General features: G+C 38.9%; 2 protein-coding genes across 4 annotated transcripts in view; both read left to right on the forward strand.

Annotated features, from left to right (window-relative positions):
• LOC123308947 (hemicentin-1) overlaps positions 1-19,539 on the forward strand; it is a 325,793-nt gene that overhangs the window by 121,325 nt on the left and 184,929 nt on the right. The gene's annotated exons all lie outside the window — the stretch shown is intronic.
• On the forward strand, positions 7,986-9,287 carry LOC123309031 (protein mono-ADP-ribosyltransferase PARP12-like). Its single transcript, XM_044891882.1, has 2 exons — positions 7,986-8,100; positions 8,213-9,287. The coding sequence occupies exon 2, from the start codon at positions 8,220-8,222 to the stop codon at positions 9,147-9,149; it is 930 nt and encodes a 309-aa protein (XP_044747817.1). The 5' UTR covers positions 7,986-8,100; positions 8,213-8,219; the 3' UTR covers positions 9,150-9,287.

Genomic DNA, 19,539 nt, shown 5'->3' on the forward strand with positions numbered 1-19,539 from the left:
CCCCTCTTCAACGTTAATTTGCTCGAAAACATTCGTCAACAGATCAAAGCCTCTCCGGTCCCCCATGCCTTCGAGTACATTTCACCCTACCGTGATTGAGAGCCATCAAAATCCGCCAATTTCGTCGATCTCTTTTTACGAGCGGCCTTCAGCCGAAGACAGATTGCCGATAGGCAGTTTGCGCCCCAGCCGAAAAACCTTTCGGGGGCACTTCCTCGAGAAATGGAGCGAGGAATTTCACCGGAGTCGGAAGGGAAGAAGACAATCACGTGGTTTGCAGGAGATGAGCATATATTTACATCCTTTTAGTGAAATGTTCGTCGGAATCGATTTCGACGTTTATTTCGTTCGATAGAGGTAGGAGATGGAAAAATCATCCTGTATGTTTTCCGTGCACCCAGATGTGAAGAGCATTAAAGTGAAGTCAAAAGAGCTTTCATTCTATCAAGTGGTGATTCTTTAGTTCTTCAGGAGTTCGAGTAAGCTGCAGGTCTTTTATGTTTGGAAATCATCTCTCCCTTTCACACTTAGATACACCTACAAATTATAATAACTAATAATTGCTACAGCAAATGAGTCTCTCATTTGCTGTAGCAAATCCACTCCAGAGAGACCTTCAAAGTGAATACGAAAATGAAAAATGGAAAAAAATTATTTTCTTGTAAACAGTGTCAGATATTCGGAAGTTTAGTTCAGAAATATAGGTATTCGAATACTATGAAACTATTGCGAGCAATTCCGAAAGCCTATCTACCTTCGTTTAGATTTTCATCATTCAAATGGCATTTTTCAAGAGTTGCAAATTTCAATCTGCGATATCTCCTGTTATATTCGTCTGATCCAATTGGGATTTCCGGTTTTATAATCAGCGTTGCCAAGACTCCAATCTTACCACAAAAATTCATTTTCGAAAATCTCGGTCAAAAATGAACAGGGGATTAGACCCCCCTAAAATGACCTATTTGCTCCTCTGTCCAAAAATCAGGATGTTCTATTACTGTCCTTGGATATGGAGTGTATAGAAGTTGATTTGTAGATTCCAGAGAACCAAGCAGTTGATGATTCGATATAGAATTGCACTCCACAGAGCCCTTCACAGTGAACTGAAAAATGAACAGAGGAAAAAAAAATTATTTTCTCGTAAACAGTGTCAGATATTCGAGAATTAGTATGGAAATATAGATTTTCGAATACGCTGAATCTATTCCAAGCAATTTCGTGAACCTATCTCGCTTCGTTCAGATTTTCGTCGTTAAAATGGCATTTTTCAAAAATTGCAAATTTCAATCTGCGATATCGCCTGATATACGAGGATGTATTGATATCTAGTTAGCCTAGACCAGTTCCATGCTTAAAAAAAATATTGCGTTACCATAGCAACGAACAATAACTCATTAGAAGAGTCAGAGTGAAGTTTGAAGTCAAAAGAGTAAACCAGATTTACGCAATAAATTAAATGAAAGATTTCCACTGAAATTGTGAGAATCGAAAAATTGGAGTATCGAGCCATCATCAAGTACCTGTATTTAAAAGGGTCAGGAGGTAAACAGATTTACGAAGATATGCTTAATACCCTTGGTGATCAATGTCCTTCGTATGCGACCGTGAAAAATTGGACAGCTTCAAAAGAGGTAACTTCTCCATTGAAGATGATGGTCGAGAAGGCCAGTTTCTGTGTCAGTCCAAGAAAATATCGATGCAGTTCATGACATGATTTTATCAGACAGTCGAATTGGGCTGGAACGTTTATCTGAAGCACTGAATATTCCATACGAACGCGTTCATCATATAGTTCACGTCAATTTGGACATGAGAAAAATTGCTGCAAAATGGATCCCAAAAGGTTTGAATGTTGACCAAAAGCGTGCAAGGGTAGAAACATCGCGTTCGATCTGTGCTCGATTTGAAAACGATATAGACTATTTGAACCGAATTGTTACTATAGATGAGACTTGAGTACATTTCTACGATCCAGAATCAAAACAACAATCGATGGAATGGCGACACTCTGGTTCTTCAAGACCTAGAAAGTTTCGTGTCAAAAAATCTGCTGGAAAAGTCCTTGCTTCAGTTTTTTGGGATTGCCATGGAGTAATCATGATCAATTTTTTGGAGAAGGGTGGAACATTAACCGGAGATTACTATTCGACATTACTGACCATTCTACGGGAGAAAATTAAAGAGAAAAGACGCGGAGAGCTATCCAAAGGTGTTTTGTTTTTGCAGAACAACGTCACTGCACACAAATCTCATGTTGCCATGCAAAAAATTCGTGTTTTAGGGTTTGAATTACTAGAACACCCCCCTTATTCGCCAGATTTGGCTCCATATGACTATCATTTCTTTCCTCAACCGAAAAAAGGTTTAAAATGTCGTAAATTTTCTTTCAACGAGGAGGTAATGAAAGACGTGGAGGTCTGGTTTGCAGAGCAAGAGGAAACATTTTTTTTTGAAAGGTCTGGAGACGTTGGAGGTTCGTTGTAATAAATGAATCCAATTAAGAGGAGAATATGCTGAGTAATAAAATCTTCTGGCATTGAAATTTTATTTGGTTCTATAGTAGGCTAAGAATTTTTCAATATATCCTCGTATATACTTTAAAAGATCGACTCTTTCAGTATTAAAACTGGACATGTCATCGACTTTGGTGCAACTGTTGGGTCTTGACGAATTTTTAAATGAGCCCATCAGCATTGTCTTGTGGATGACAAGGTGTTCAATTTCCATCGGACTCTATCCTTCATAATATCGCTCACTTTAAGCGACAAGATTACGCTAGGCCCCTCGAGAAACCTTGACCCTCCCTTCCCCTAACAACGCACACACATCCTTGAATCTCGCAGCCCCTTGAACGATTTCCCTCCGCAAATCCCCCAAATATATTCTATTTCTGTACATCCATCACCTAGAGACGACATGCGACACCCCCGCAGGGAGAATCCTTTCTTCTCCTTGACCCAACAACGCCGAGAACCCCCCAACACTTGAACTTCTCTCAAAGAGTCGCTTCCGACTACTTCGAGTGCTCCGGAGCAAAAGGAAAATCGATAGCGGCAATGATGCGCTTTGTTACTGGCCCTAGTGCCGTCGTTCTCGTCGAGAGAATTAAAACGAAATGACTCCTGCCTTTGTTTACGTTTATCTGGCTCATCCTGTCTTCTATTGGAGTTTGGGTAATACACTGGTCGAGATAAAGGTATTACAGTTTTACTTCGGAATAGTCACGTCAGGAACGCTGCGCGATATCTTATTTTCTCTGCAGTTTCCGGGACGATGACGACTCGTGACAGCGGCTCCATTCCGCTCATTTTCCCTCCTGTGGAACATTTCGGAGAAAGAATCGCAGAGATGTTTCCACAAGGGCGTTAGGAAATGTATGGTTTTTCATGAACTTGAGAGTTTAGTTCAGCGAAGAGAGATAGGCTTTCGGAATTGCTCGCAGCAAATTCAGCGTGTTCGACAACTTATAACGTGCGTTCAAAAAAATTCGTCGTCAAGCAGGCTATGAAATTTTGAAGGCTGATGTTCGGTGGCTGAACGTATGTCTTTCCTTGAATTACTTCATCTTCCCAAAATGTAAACAATGATGACATTAACCTATATATAGTAATTTTGTACGGAAAGGCACTTTTCAGAAAAGATTACCTGTAAATTTCACCCAACGTTCGAAAAGCATTTCTTTCATTGAGTAAGATGACAAGAATCCAAACAATCTGAGGCGATTAGAAAAGTTCTTCGTAAAAATTTTAACCGTCCACTATTTTCATACGTAAGAGACATGAATCTTGAATTGATCGTGGTAGTATGTTTTTTTGTAAGAAGGTTCTAGTTACTTCAGTCATATGAATAGATCACAGTAAGATTCTCAATAATATGTTTATTAATTCTCTATAAATATTGAATTGATTCAGTCATTACTGAAAATCCATGACTAAACTAAAAGAACTGAATTACATGAAAATAGCTATTGGACAATTTATTAAAATTCAATTCAGCTATAATATAAAAAGGCATGATGCTTTCTCCTTCATAACGTTCTGCTATTGAAGTTCCATAAAAGAAAGTAGGTCCACATTTCCCTTTGACTGATGCATACTGTCAGTATGCATCAGTTCAGTATGATACTGAACTCCAATTTTTCTCGGATGCTAAAAGGTTAGGTAATCACAACCTTTTCAGTTTTCTGATAACATGTCAATCTTTATGGAAACAAATGGATATCTTTTTTTCAAAATCGGGTGGCATATGCCAACGGATACTCCATCCACTTGAGATAAAATCTGAAGAGAGGTTTGTCGAGCTTCTGTCACCATGTTTTCATTATTACTGAACTCTAGAGTTTTCTTTTTTGGTATACCACTTCCTTTTTTGTTTTAACATACCTGTTTCTTCAACACATAGCAAAACAGTACAATGGAAAAATTCATTCTTAATAATCAACAGCAACATAGGCTTCAATGAAGTCGCCGGAACAGAATATTTCCATTTTCCTTCAATTTTCTTTCCAATTTTGAAGTAGAATTCAATAGTAAAAGTCTTTCACACGTCCGCAAAAACCATCTTTATAATTTGCTGATAATTTTTATTCAACAACAACCCAAAATGCTAAAATGACAGTTCACCTGGAAAATAGTAAAGCACGAGCTAAGAATTACGTTTAGACACGAAATATCGACGTTCAAAATTCCATAGCCTACTTGACGATGAATTTTTTTGAACGCACGTTATTTTCATACCAAACTTCCCAATATCTGTCAGTGTTTACGAGAAAATAATTTTTTTTGTTTTTCCATTTTTCATTTTCGATTTCACTTTGAAAGGGCTCTCTGGAGTGCAATTCTCTATCGAATCATCGATCGATCGTCTGCTTTTGTTGAATCTAAAGAACAACTTCTTTGCACTCTGTATTCCAGGACAGTAATAGGATACCCTGATTTTTAGACAGAGGAGCAACTAGGTCATTTTAGGGGGGTCTAACTCCTTTCTCATTTTTGACCCAAAAAATCGAGATTTTCAAAATCGAGTTTTTGTGCTAGGGAGGTCGTCTTTTCAATGCTGATTATGGAACCGGAGATCTCAATTGGATCGGAGGAATACGAGGTATATTCAAAAATTCTTAGTCTACTATAGAACCAAACAAAATTTCAATGTCAAAATACTCAACATATTCTCCTCTTAATTGGATACATTTATTACAGCGAACCTGCAACGACCCGAGACCTTTCAAAAAAAATTTTTCTTCTTGCTCTGCAAACCAGACCTCCACAGCTTTTATTACCTTCTCAAGTTTTGGAGAACCAGAGTATCGCCATTCCATCGATTGTTGTTTTGTTTCTGGATCGTAGAAATGTACCCAAGTCTCATCCATAGTAACAATTCGGTTTAAGAAGACTACAATCGTTTTCCGATCGAAGGCAATGCTTCTTTTGGTCAACGTTCAAACATTTGGGAATCCATTGTGCAGCAATTTTTGTCATGTCCAAATTGACGTGAAATATATGATGAACGCGTTCGTATGAAATATTCAGTGCTTCAGATATCTGTTCTAGCCCGATTCGACGGTCTGGTAGAATCATGTTATGAACTGCATCGATATTTTCGGATACTGACACAGAAACTGGCCTTCTCGATCGGTCATCATCTTTAATGGAAAATTTACCTCCTTTGAAGCTTGCAGTCCAATTTTTCACGGTCGTTTACGAAGGATATTGATCACCAAGGGTATTAAGCATATCTTCGTAAATCTGCTTACCTCTTAACCCTTTTAAGTACTTGATGATTGCTCGATACTCCAATTTTTCGATTTTGACAATTTCTTTCTTTTGATTTATTGCGTAACTTTGGTTTACTTTTTTGACCTCAAACTTCACACTGACACTTCTAATGAGTTATTGTTCGTTGCTATGGTAACACAAAATTTTTTTTATACATGGACCTGTAAAGTTGTAAGTAAAATAGTGGAATCTTCTGGTATCTCTTGACCATGGATCATCCCAAAAAGTTCCTTGAGAACCTCAACAAAGCGAGATATACGGAATACCTGGGTCTTATTATTTATACTCGTAGATCTAATTTCATTCCACATAGGACCTTTTTCTTCCAACCACAGTTATCATACAAAATATATGTGAGTACGACCAATAATCGTTATCTTTTTTTTTTACAGGTGAGTCATCTATTCATGAAACCATCGCTGGAAAAATAGTGAGTAGAAAGTATTTCACATCGGTATTTGGTTTTTAACAACTTAAGATTTGAGTAGCCAAAAGGGTGGTGTCATTATGAGGTCTAGGAGTTCGAAAAATTGTGGTACGAACTGATTAGGTTAAAATCCATGAACTAAACATCACTATTCAGCTTTTTGTTACATCAGAACGCTAAATAATCATCTTTCGAATAAACATAATGATAACAATATCATTATCATGTTTCCTAATTCCCATATCACTTGTCTATCTGCCTAGACATAATTAATGCGCCATTATGACATGCAAAATGGCGCTTATTACAAATAGAGCCCTCTGATAAAACTCCCTACTAACAATTTGTTCAAAGTCTAGTCACGTAATGGAAGGAACGCTCTTGAATAAAGTGTTATAAGCTTTTTGTAAAAGAACAAAGTTCTTTTTCCATTAAGGCCAAATCTTCCAATCTGAACCAGAAGGTTTATACCTCCCTGTGGCATTCGAAGGATATATTGCCATCTGTAGTATCGAATACTACAGAACCGACCCAGTCGCTCGAGTACAATTTTTCTTCCATTTGCACCTGCTCATCCCTCCATATCTCAGGATATGTCTTTCTTTCCATAGTTCAGAGTTGGAGGATACTGCAACGATATAATCTTGGGGATGATTTATGAAATGGGGAACGAAACTACTATCGTAAATAATGCCAGTTCCATAAATCGCTCAAAGGCTTGGGATATGGATTTTATTATTTTTATTTCCACACATTGTGTATTCAATTTCACTTTCGTTCTTTCGTCAAGGCATGAGGAGGAACATATGAGTCGAATAATTTTCAAAAAACACACTTTTCTAAAGAAAAACTTTCCAGGAAGACACTTAACACCGGCTTCAAAATGAAAAACTGGAAATTCGAGGGGGAATAACTTTTCGGCTCTTTGCATCCCTGTAACCTCCTAACGGGGGTGGGCACAACCCTTGATTTTGAATGAGGATGAGGGTTTTTGTTACCCCGTCGTTATTTTTATCGAAATATGTCGAAAAACCGTCAAAAAATGATTGTGAAAACAAGTTTTATTGACACTAAAGTTCAATCTTTTTTTCTCATAAAAAACAACTAAATTAAAAAAAAAGAGACAGGGTGACATCAAGACGTCCTTTAACTTCAATTTAAATAAAAATCAAGGCTTCAGGTAAGAAATTGAAAGTGTAAATTAGGAACTAGTGAATGCCGTTTTTAAATGTAGATTCTTGAGGTATTACTTCCCCTTAATGATACGAGTTTGCAAATAATCCAGTGACTCAGGTTGGTAGCGTAAATCTTTGTATTCTCGAGATAAATTCCACATAACCTCTATCACTATTTTTGCTGTTTTTTCATTATGGATGGATATTTTGAAGCGAAATTTCGAAATTTTAGGGTTAGATAGTACTCGATACGATCTTCAAAATTAGTTATAGCAACATCTTCCATCCCTATTCAGAATCAAGGGGTTGTGCTCATCCCTGTTAGGGGGTTGAAGTTACAGAGATGAAAAACGTTTATTTGTTCCCACTCGAATCAGAAATTGACAGGTACGAAAAATTTCCCACATTTCAATTTAAAAGTCGGAAAATCGAGAATTTAATATTTCGTTGGACCATCCTGTATGTTAATCATTGTAGGTTGTTATTTTTGAGAGTGATGCATAAATTCGAATAGCCAACATGAGAATCATCAATACATTATCTGATTAAATCTATATCTAATATTTTCCCTCCGCTTCCGTTATCGCGTATAATTTTAGAAAATTATCCAAGTATCTGATTAATGATTTGCATAGAATGAATCCGAAAATACCTCATTTATTCCCAGAATATGCTCGTGAAAATATCTCATTCAGTGTAGAAAAAGGTGAGAGTTTTCTGAAGAGTGAGTAAAATACAAGTACTATTTTAATTTTCGAAGGATCTGTTAATTTGAATTTTGTGCACATCGATTCTCAAATAACGAGGATGAACAGAAGTAGAATTTTTTTTCCAAGTTCCAACATGTATCACCACAAACACAGACCGCTTTTCGATTGGAATTATTTTCCACCATATGAGGATATCGAGAATGGAGAACCAGGTCCTTTATATTATTCAGAGCGATTAAACGAAATCTCCGAAGAATACATGAGAGTAAAGAACAGAATGAATATGAAAGACATCGAAATAATTAGTATATCTTCAATTGAGAACAAGTTTCTGCGAAGAAGTTATGAGTTGAAGAAACAACAAAAGAAAAGGGAAAATCAGTTCATATTTGAATTTGATTTATTTCACGGTACGAAATACGAATCAGCCAAGAACATTTTCATAGAAAATTTCGATTGGCGTAGGGCTGGGAGCAGAAGCAAACGCTGTTATTATGGAAAAGGGGTATATTTCACGCATGATGCTACTATTTCGAGGAAATATCCCAAGAAATCGATTGGACTCAGATATATGATTTTGAGTAAAGTATTGGTTGGATATTTCGCATCAGGGGAGAGATGGATGACAATTCCTCCACCTGGTACAGATACGACAGTTTCCAGAGATAAAATGGAATTTGTGAAATTTGAGGATAATGAGTTCTGTCCTACACACGAAATAGTTTTCATCATAAAGGATGTTGGGGATGAGGAATCAAGTTTTGCAATCGATGGTATTGAGCCACAAGGTTCTATCGTGATTGGTAACAGTTCAAATGATTCTTCTGATGATGAGGAAGATAGCTATAGTGACAGTAGCTCTGATGAGTCTGAGGAAGATTGTGAAGATCAGCAAAACGAGAATTTTTCCTTAAGAAATTTGTTTGGATTCATTAAAATGATCGTGCAGCACACAATGAAGTTGCTTTCATTATCAATCACTGGAAAAGGAGACTATGATGATAGTGAAAGTGATAGTTCCGAAGATTGTTCGGTATATGAAGATGTACTGAGCAATGATTAACAACATGAAATGGAAATATATATTTTTTGAACATTTTACACTTAAATTCAATTATTTCATCTGCTATATTATGTTAAATTTGGAATCCCTTTTTTCACTGAATGTTTCTTCAAATTCTATATTTTGTTCTTTTCAATAGAAAAATTATAATCTTGTATAAGGTTGTACAATCTTTTTCATTATATGTATTCCTGAATCGATTTTATCTAGCTTCAAGAATTATTAACATCGAATCCAGTCTTGAATGCGAAGACGCAGAAATTCCATAAAAAATATTTTTTCCAAGTGTGTAATTCTGCCTTGTAAGTCGAAATTCTAAGATACAAGTCAGAATTCTGAGTTCCAAGTCGAAATTCAGAGATACAAGTCAGAACTCTGAGTAAACAAGTGGAAATTCTAAGATATAAGTCAGAATTTCGAGAAACATGTTAGAATTCTGAGTAACGATTATAAATTGTGAGATAGAAGTCAGAATTCTGACTTCCAGGTCGGAACTCTGTGATAAAAGTCAGAACTCTGAGTAAACAAGTGGAAATTCTAAGATATAAGTCAGAATTCCGAGAAACACGTTAGAATTTTGAGTACCAAATGGAAATTGTGAGATAGAAGTCAGAATTTTGAGTTCCAAGTCGGAGTTCAGAGATACAAGTCAGAACTCTGAGTAAACAAGTGGAAATTCTAAGATGTCAGTCAGAATTTGGAGAAACACGTTAGAATTCTGAGTAGCAAGTGGAAATTGTGAGATAGAAGTCAGAATTCTGAGTTCCAGGTTGGAATTCTGAGATACAAGTCAGAACTCTGAGTAAACAAGTGGAAATTCTAAGATATCAGTCAGAATTTCGAGAAACACGTTAGAATTCTGAGTAGCAAGTGGAAATTGTGAGATACAAGTCAGAACTCTGAGTAAACAAGTGCCAATTCTGAGATACAAGTCAGAATTCTGGCTTGTAAGTCGTAATTTCGAGAAACACGTTAGAATTCTGAGTGACAAGTAGAAATTGTGAGATACAAGTCTGACTTGTAAATCGGAATTTCTAGCTTAAATTCAGAATTCTGGGTTATAAGTAGAAACTGTGAGATACAAGTGAGAATTCTTGCTGGTATGTTGGAATTTCAAGATATAATTCAAAATTCTGAGTAACGAGTGGAAATTCTGAGATAAAAGTCAGATTTCTGGCTTGTAAGTCGGAATTTCGAGAAACACGTTAGAATTCTGACTATCAAGTAGAAATTGTGAGGTACAAGTCAGAATCCTGACTTGTAAATCGGAGTTTCAAGATAGAAGTCAGAATTCTGTGTTACAAGTGGAATTGCTGAGATACAAGTCAGAATTCTGAGTAACAAGTGGAAATTCTTATATCAAAATAACCCAACATTTCAACTTCGATTGAGGACAGGACAGATGAACCTCCAGTTGAATTTGCGTTCAACTTAAGTGTTCGAGAATTTGAGATGAACAATTTTTTGGGGGCGCTCGTTACGATTACACGAAGGTGAATCAAGAGGAGAGCCATCATCCCGACTGCGTATGACGTGTAACCGGGAACAGTATGCTTGATTAAACCATAATGAGTAAACTTTGAAGTAGAATTCGGTTTCAAGCAGTGACGCAGGAGAAATTCGATCTCCTCAAGTGGATCCGCACAATCCGTTACATGCGTTCGTGCCTCAGGTCGCAAAAACTACCCGAGGACGGAAGAATGTTTGGGGAACCGGAATTATCTCTCGTGAAGTTGACTCTGAGGGTTTCCTAGACCGTTCTCCGGATCTGGGTAGACGTGGAAAAAAGTCATCGAGTTTCAGAGTGGAATAATAATTGATGTCTTCGAAAGCCTACGAAAACCAAACAGTTGATGATTCTATAGAGAATTGTACTCCAGAGAGCCCTTCACAGTGAACTCGAAAATGAGAAGTGGAAAAATAACAAAAATTATTTTCTCCTAAACAGTACAAGATATTTGAAATTTCACTAGGAAAATATAGGTTTTTGAACACGCTAAATCTATTGCGGGCAATTTCGTGAAGCTATCTCCTTTCGTTCAGATTTTCATCTTGGAAATATCATTTTTCGAAAATTGCAAATTTCACTTGAGAATTTGTCAAGGCCGCACGGTTGCGCCGAGATGGATGAACTGTTGAGATTCATCACAAGAAGAGTTGCTCTTTCAGAATATGTATAACATTCAGATCTACGATAATTATCCTGTAAGAAAAACTACTCGAAAGCTGACCTTCGAAAAATTCCCAAAAAGTTGGGTTCAGTTAAAACTTCCTCAAGACCGAACGGTTGCGCCAAGACAAAATCGAGTGCAATACTCCGACAAGCAGAACAATAAGAGGAAAACCTTGTGAAAGTTCTCCTGTGTTTTTTCATCACCGGAGCTATGATGGGTACCTATACATTCACATTTATTTTAGCAGTCGGTTGGCCATGAAATAATTTTCTCAAGTTTTTGTAACAAGAACGGAGTAAGGTTGGCACTCATGAAATGTCGTCAATAACATAACGCCGTTGCCACAACTAATATCAATTTTTATTACGAAAATGCCGAAAGTGATTGAAAAGAGAGACAGGGTTTCAGAAACTGCTATTTAGAACTCAGATCCGCTCATTCAAATAGTTATACCCTGATATTCTAAAATCCACAATACGTCAGACGGTAGCGAACATATTCAATATAAGAGAATTTATATAATGTTTCATCAGAATCTAAACGACTTATATTTCAGCTGAATATTTCCACAATCAGAAAGATTGTGAATGAAGAGGATGACAAAGAATTTCCTTCTATTGGGAGACCCAAAAAAGTGGTGGCATTTGAGAATTTTATGTTTGAGTGAATTAATGAGAAAAGTTTACTACAGGATTTTCGATGAATGTCATCGTAGAATAAGTTCTCGAAAATTGATTTATCTTTTTCATTTGACTTGTCCTATTCATTTTAAATCTCTTAAGGTACAATAAATACCTAAGTATTATAATTATATCAATGTATTAAGATGAACAGCCACAAATACGCGCCAGTTGTCCTGTTAATTGTTTATTCATGTGAAATTTTTGTTCGATGGTGAAGTCATCTTGACTTGAAACTTCCTTTAATTCCTTCTACTTATATTGATGCAAGATGATTTTTGTTGAAGAATTTAACATTCTTGTAATTATCTATTGATTCCTTCGGGATATACCCATTCCCAACAACTGCATCATATGCATTTCCTCTTCGGGTTAATATTTTTGAAATCTACGACTGATGTAACGTATTCAAACTTTAGCCAAAGAAGTGACGAACATTAACTCTCCTCAAGCAAGTGCATATTATGATATTATACTGATATCTTGTATTTTCTATGCACATAACTGGATTTGGTATGCCTTCAATCAGTTTGTATGAACTTCAATTAGTTCTTCACATATTTTCCGAAGAGATTCGACATTGTGATAAAATACGTAATAACAGAAACTTTTACGTAGAACGAGCAACATAGCGTTGATTTAAAACCCAAAAATGTTTTTGACAAGCGTCATAACCCCAAATTTTCGTACTATACAGAGTGAAATGTGTGAAATTTCCATGGCCAACCGACTGCTGAAATAAAAGTTAATGGAGTATACTCGACCAACTAGAGCACTGGAGATCCTTAGAGGTCCCACACTTCTTCATCTGATAAACATCAGACTAGCCCATGAGTCCTATCCAGGGAAGGAATGAGAGAGTTCGGAATTAGAGAATCTGTGCCTCTTTGACCAAGTATATCCCATCAGGGATGAGGTGATGAAGAAGACCAGCAACGAGGAAAATTCATTAGAAAAGAAGATTGGGAAAGGAAAGCCAAGCTATAAAGATGGATCGAGAGAACTGTAGACGACGTGGCTCTGATGGGGGCACAATAACAATTAAACTCACAGAGCATCGCAATCCTAAATTGAAATTCACAATCTGCATCTTTAAGATCACTGCCATTTCGAAGATCCTCCAAATAACATCACAAGATCCTACACTGCGAGTTCTCGAATCTTGTGCAGTATTCACCACCCATACATATAGAATATTCAACCACATTCTGTTCCTGGTAATTGAGGCAAATTAAGTTGACTGAGGTTTTAACGCAGTGAAACGAGCTTGGCTACGAGAACTTTTTCACTGAAAATGGATGGAGCGAAACAGAGAAATTTCGCCGCATTATATAGTTGGACATTTCGACTGATTCAATAACGTTAATTAGTGCGGAATAAGATTGATAATTTCGCGATTCGGGCAGGTATCTCTAGTTCCAATTAGCTGGAACGGAAGAAATACCTCAGTCGCTAACGGCTTTTAGTTAGAACCCAAATTAAATTCTCCCCTCACGCCTAACTCCCCGCACAGGGGTGGGGAGGGGGTACTTAGAAGGGTGGCATTTCGGTTGCTGCAACGGAGCATCCGCAACTTGAAAACGAAGAAGATTCAGATTTAGGGATGGAAAGCACAGATGCGAGCAACCGCCCTGAAATTTTCAGCGTTCACAGTTTGGTTGAAGCTTAGACAAAAGAAAGACTTTTGTCTAAGGGTTGAAGTAAGAAGCTTTTTCGTCATTTTTAGACTCACGAAATTTTGCACAAGACTTGTGTGATGTTATGATTGAGAAAGTGAACATTGAGAAGAACTTGAACACGATGCTATGCAAAATGAAGATTGGAAAAAGGAATACACCACCCAAAATATCAAAGTAAATACCATTAAATGGTTCAAAAACCACAAAAGGGGCTGGCACTAGGATATACTGGGCAAGATCCAAGTGTACACTATCATTTAGCTTCTACTCGAATGGTTTTCAGGAAGAAATACTTGCAATATAACCTGAAAAGAAACTATAAAGGATGTGACACTGTCCATTCTGATTTTCAAGTTTCTATCAAAGCACTGAACTCCTATGTTGGAAAGTTTGTAATGGAAAGTCTTGGATGGGAAAATTATAGGACAAAAATGAAGGCTTAGCCTCTTTGAAGACCTCTCAGATGCTGGAGTTCATTGAAGCTCTAGAGCTAGAAGGAAAGCTGCAGATGGCGCAGTTTTGAAGGAGGACTCATAAACCTCCTTACAAAACTATAAACTGAGCACCACTGGACATACACCAATCAATTTTTCAAATCAAACCAGGCAGCCTTGGAAATAAATCGAACAAATAAAAAAAGGGGTTTACTACTAAAGAGGATATCAACTAAAAGTCACTTACTCACCTTAGTTAATTTGGCACATGTGATCGACGGACCATCGATGAGCAAGAGTTTTTGGATCTTCTTGGCACGTGTTAGGAGTATTGTTATTATCATTTGAACCGGGGTAGTTGTGGCTCGACTAGTCTTTCGGGAACTGCTACCATGTAGATCTTTTGTTCTCTACCCTACCCATTCATAGGAACCCAAGGAGGTCGTCAATGGTGTTGATGAAACCGACAACATGCTTAGGGGCCTTGACCGTTACCTCGTGAGTATCCAGGACAGGTTCCTCCATAAGAAAGCTTCTTAGGCCAGACAGCTCTGGACACTTTCATACCATGTGTTGAGATCTTTTTGCTTCTGATCCACAGAGCCTACAAATCTCATCTGCTGACTTCATTTGTAACAACAGTGCCCTGTCAGCAGTCCCACCATCACCCGAAGCACAGCTCGTGAATGCTTCAACAGTTTCCTGGTGTGGGTCGGTGGAATCATCACGAATTTCTTTGACTGAGTAAGTCCAGGAGTTTTCCTCCAGAGGGTTATTCTGTTGTTCAACTACCATTCTTGGACCTTATAGGTATTGGTATTTTCCAAGCCCACAGAAAGGCTCAGGTCCAGCAGGTATCAACCTTGATGCTCTTCTTGCAAGTTCATCGGCTTTTTCATTTCCCTCAACACCACAATGTCCTGGTACCCATTGTAGAGTCACTTTATTGCCTCTGGCCAGTTGCTTTATGGTATTAGGGCAGTCCCATGTCAACAGGGATCCCTGGCAGTGTGATTCCAGGGACCTCAGCGTGGCCTGGCCGTCCTTAGTGATATGCGACCCTTCGAGGTTCATTTTAAGACACTCCTGAGCGCATACGTAAACAGCCATTGTCGTGTGAGGAGTAAAAAGGATGGAAACTTGTACGAAACTAACAAACTTCTGGCCCGAGAAGGCAGGAACTTTTTCCTGTCCTGGAGATGGCCGTGCATACCGAACGTAGCTTCTCGTAGGTAGGTAGTCGGAATTCTTGAGTGTATCGAAGAGTTTGACCACAGAATCAGACCACAAATTTACCCTTCTTCTTCATCGGGCTAAGGACTCGGCGATATTAGTGGAAAAACAAGGGCACAACTTGAATATCTCTAATTCAATCCAGAAAAACACACTTCCTTTCAATTTCTCTTAGCTTCCTACATCCGAAGCGAGAATGTCACGAGCTACCCATGTCGCAGAGCCATTATTTCACCGGCAGCGTTGCTTTTGCTTCCACTTCGGCAGTTTATTGAAATTGAAACCTCACGTGCCTATACAGCTCGCTGGCGCCGAATGCCCTGAATAATATATCAACTTCGATGCATAGACACTCTACGTTCTGCCCCTGCGACATCTGTTACCGATATGAACAGCCGCGGATGAAGAATTAACATCATTAAACCTCTTCTTTTGAGGGAGAAGCCTTTGGAAGCATGCTACAATGAATAAAATGCACTACCACCCGCATGCAGAATTGATGTAAGATGCTTCGTCATGATGATATTACGCTACAAGTGATTGTGAATTTGTCGTAGAATTGAAATGGTGTATTCCATAGAAGAAAGGTTGGAAATGATGAAATTATTTTTTTAGAAAAACCTAACGACACCGTGCGAACAACAGCGGTTTCATTCAACGAACGATATCCTTATAGGATACTGTAATGAACGTCTATTTTTCTGACAAAAATGCACCCTCATTTCAGAATAATCTTTTAGTTTCATTTTAAGTAATTTTATTTTGAATTAATTTTGGAGAGGAATATTTTCAGTTTCCAATTCAAGATTCTGACATCGTTCGGCATTGTAAACATCCCGCACCGTTTTTATTCCGTTTTCAGTTCTGAAAAACGATGTAGCACCGTATAAAACATCCTGAATGGGAAGATAACCGTGTGTTTTGTTCGCTAGCACAGTTAAGTCGAAATTAAGACGTCTTTTGCAAGTGGTCGGACCGAAACCATAGGTAAAACGACACTCCGCCTTTTTTTATATTATTGGAACTTCAGCCTTCCTTCATCCCTTACTACCCCGGTTCATGTTCCACTACTACTGCCGAAGCACCCCGCTGGCGTGGATACTCTGGGGGTGCAGAACGCACTTTGGAGTGGCGAAAAACTTCTTCCACCCCTTACCCCCCAGTTTAAGTTCCACTCCTACTCCCGAAGCACCCCACTGGCGTGGATACAAAGTGCAGAACGCACTTTGGAGTGGCGAAAAACTTCCTCCATCCCTTACTACCCCGGTTTAAGTTCCACTCCTACTGCTGGAGCACCCCGCTGGTGTGGATACTCGGGGGGTGCAGAACGCACTTTGGAATGGCTAACCTCCTTTCCTCCCTGGTTCGTCTGACGGTCACGCTGTTATCGAAGAACCCCGCTGGCGTGGATACTCAGGGGGTGAAGAGCGCACCTGGGGGTGAGCTGTCTTGAATCTGTGCCGTCTTGTTTCATCCCCTAACCTGGCTGAGGTCCGATATTTTTCCGATAAGTGTGCGTCTTAGGTTTTGGCTGGCGAACACGTGCGTAAACCCCGTATCACGTTTGAGATAGGATACTGTTCCATTCCATCCGTTTTGCCCTGTAAATTCACTGATTTCGAGTCTTTCACTGAACAAATTTTATAATAGTGCAACTTGTGTTTCCTTGAATACGTTGATTTTGACTTTCACTGGTTGTCGCCAGACACGGAGGAACCTTGTCTTCGGCTCGTAGCTACCAGGGTACGTTTACTATTTTCCCTTGAAGAATAGCTGGCGCTCGAGTACCCCGTGAAAAAGGCATTACAATACGATTGATTCAGGAACTGAATGAGGATGATCCCGATCATCAACTCCACTTTATCCAGCCCTCGTGCAAGTATTGGAGAATGCTCAGAAGATCATCAAACGATTATTTTCCAACAAGATGCCGCACCACCTTATTTCCTTCAGCCGTTTCCTCATTTCTTAGATGAAATTTTGACTGAATCCTGGATTGGAAAAAGGAGACATATTTAGTGGCCACCCAGAACACCTGATCTGGCTCCGCTGCACTTTTTTCTATAGGGTAACCTGAAATCTATGATTTACGCTACCCAGCCTGAGTCACTGGATGATTTGCGAACTCGGATCATCAATGAATGCCGTCAAATTACACCAGAAATCTTCACCAATGTACGTGAACGTTTTCAGCAAAACTCACATTACTGCATGGAAGCGAATGGTGCCCATTTTCAACATTCAATAAACTCACAGCACAAAAGCAAGTATTCTTCCACTATTACTATTACCTGTCGATGGAAATTTTGAAGCGAAATTTTAGGATCTTCTACTGGAATAAGATCTCTACGTATTATATCGTGAAAATAATAAAGTTTCGCGAAAACATGCAGCGCTTCTGGCAAATTCTCAACGATCGGGAACCTTCCAACGTTACCAGAAATTCCAACACCCCATTTCGCACCCTCTTACCATAGGATAAGGGCAGACCGCCAGCGTAAAAGTTGCGCCGACTTCTTACTGCCAATTACACGTCCAGAAATACCTCCGGACCTCTCGACCTTCCCGAATTAAATTCCGGGTCAATCCAAAACCTCCGGTGCCAAATGGCACCCCTTCCAAACTACGGCGGATGCGGTCAGGTCCGGCACTGAAATCGCAATTAGAATTAGTTTCCACGCTCAGACCGCCCACGAGAAACTAGGAATTGTTACAATTCGCCCCGGCTTCGCTCAGGTTGTTTTAATGGCCATCTATTCAATGGTCTCGTTCGATATCTAATTTCTCCGCGAAGTAATGGCGTCGGTTTCTTGATCGAAGCTCATTCATAACGCGCAGTGAGCTCTGGAAAGTTAATTCAAATTCGTAGAGTTCACTACGAAAGTGAATTTACTTTAATAGGTTTCAATAACATTACAGTGCACATTAGTGTAAACGAAAATGGAAGAGTGATGACGCCTTAAGCGATGAATACAATAATAAGAATAAATTCAGATGCATACCACCCGCCGATATAAATATCAACAAGTGTTACGATCTTAATTGAACTAGCCATTTTGCCATCGCCAGGACAACTAAATGAAGAACGTTCCACCGAAGAAGAGCAGATACTGACCATGGTTCGGCCTCATTTGACCTCGTCAGAGCAACAAATCACCTCCTATGGAAAAACGTTTGGAATTGTGTGACGTGGCAGATTTTGCCTCGCCACGAAAAGGAGGTTTCTTCACCTATGCTTGCATAATAAGACTTGTCAATCGAAATATTTTGGAAGAAAACCGTTATTTTAACATAGGGGGATTTACCGATTGATATTATATCATTGTTTTCCACCGACCAGTCCCATATTTGTAACCGTATGTCTTTTGTTTCAGGATTCATATATTTTATAATTCTTTCCGTTCAACCGTACTTTTTCTGAGTCGAGAGAGGTCTTTCAACTTGTTCAGTTTTTCCTGCTCTTCAGTTGTTTCTATCTCTTTCCGAGCCGGCTGATTGACCGAACAATTTGAGTGCATCCAATGGAGAGATGTGTTACCCATAGTGGGGCAAATTTTCCGAGGAGAGGGGTACCTCTTCGAGGCCCTGCGCTGAAGGTCAAGGGCGAAGTTAATTGAGATCGAGGTGCCGAAAAAAGTGCGTAAGGTGGTTTTGCCGTGAGTTGGAAATTACGTAAGGAAGTTTGAAAGTTTGAAGCAAGTCACTTGTAGCATTATTGTTTCTTTCATAGTGCATACCTGAGGGCTATTTTCCGCTTTCTTTAGTCCGTTGGACTGGCTGAGAATACTTACCTACCGTTTAAACTTGACCTGGTGATTGTAGACTGTGTAGAGTGCCGTCCATCCAAATTTTTTGGTGCTTATTTTGTGAATAGATTGCCGACTTCCGACCGATCAAGTTACAGGTTGGCGGCTTTTTCCGACCTGCTGTCTGACTAGCAGCCATTTTGAGGGCCACAGAGAGAGAGAGAGAGAGAAAGAGAGAGTGATATAGGGTGCACTGCCATTGGACTGAGACCAGCCACTGTACCGATTTTCGCCAACAGAGGGAGTGACTTGCCAGGATTTCAAAAGTTAACCGTAATTACCGTCTATTTCCACCGTACTCCTGTGGAGTGACCGTACAAAATTTAACCGTATTTACCGTCTATTTCAAACGTATTTTCCTGGAGAGACCGTATTTCATCAGCC

This window comes from Coccinella septempunctata, chromosome 1 (assembly GCF_907165205.1).
Source record: "Coccinella septempunctata chromosome 1, icCocSept1.1, whole genome shotgun sequence".
NCBI classification, from domain to species: domain Eukaryota; kingdom Metazoa; phylum Arthropoda; class Insecta; order Coleoptera; family Coccinellidae; genus Coccinella; species Coccinella septempunctata.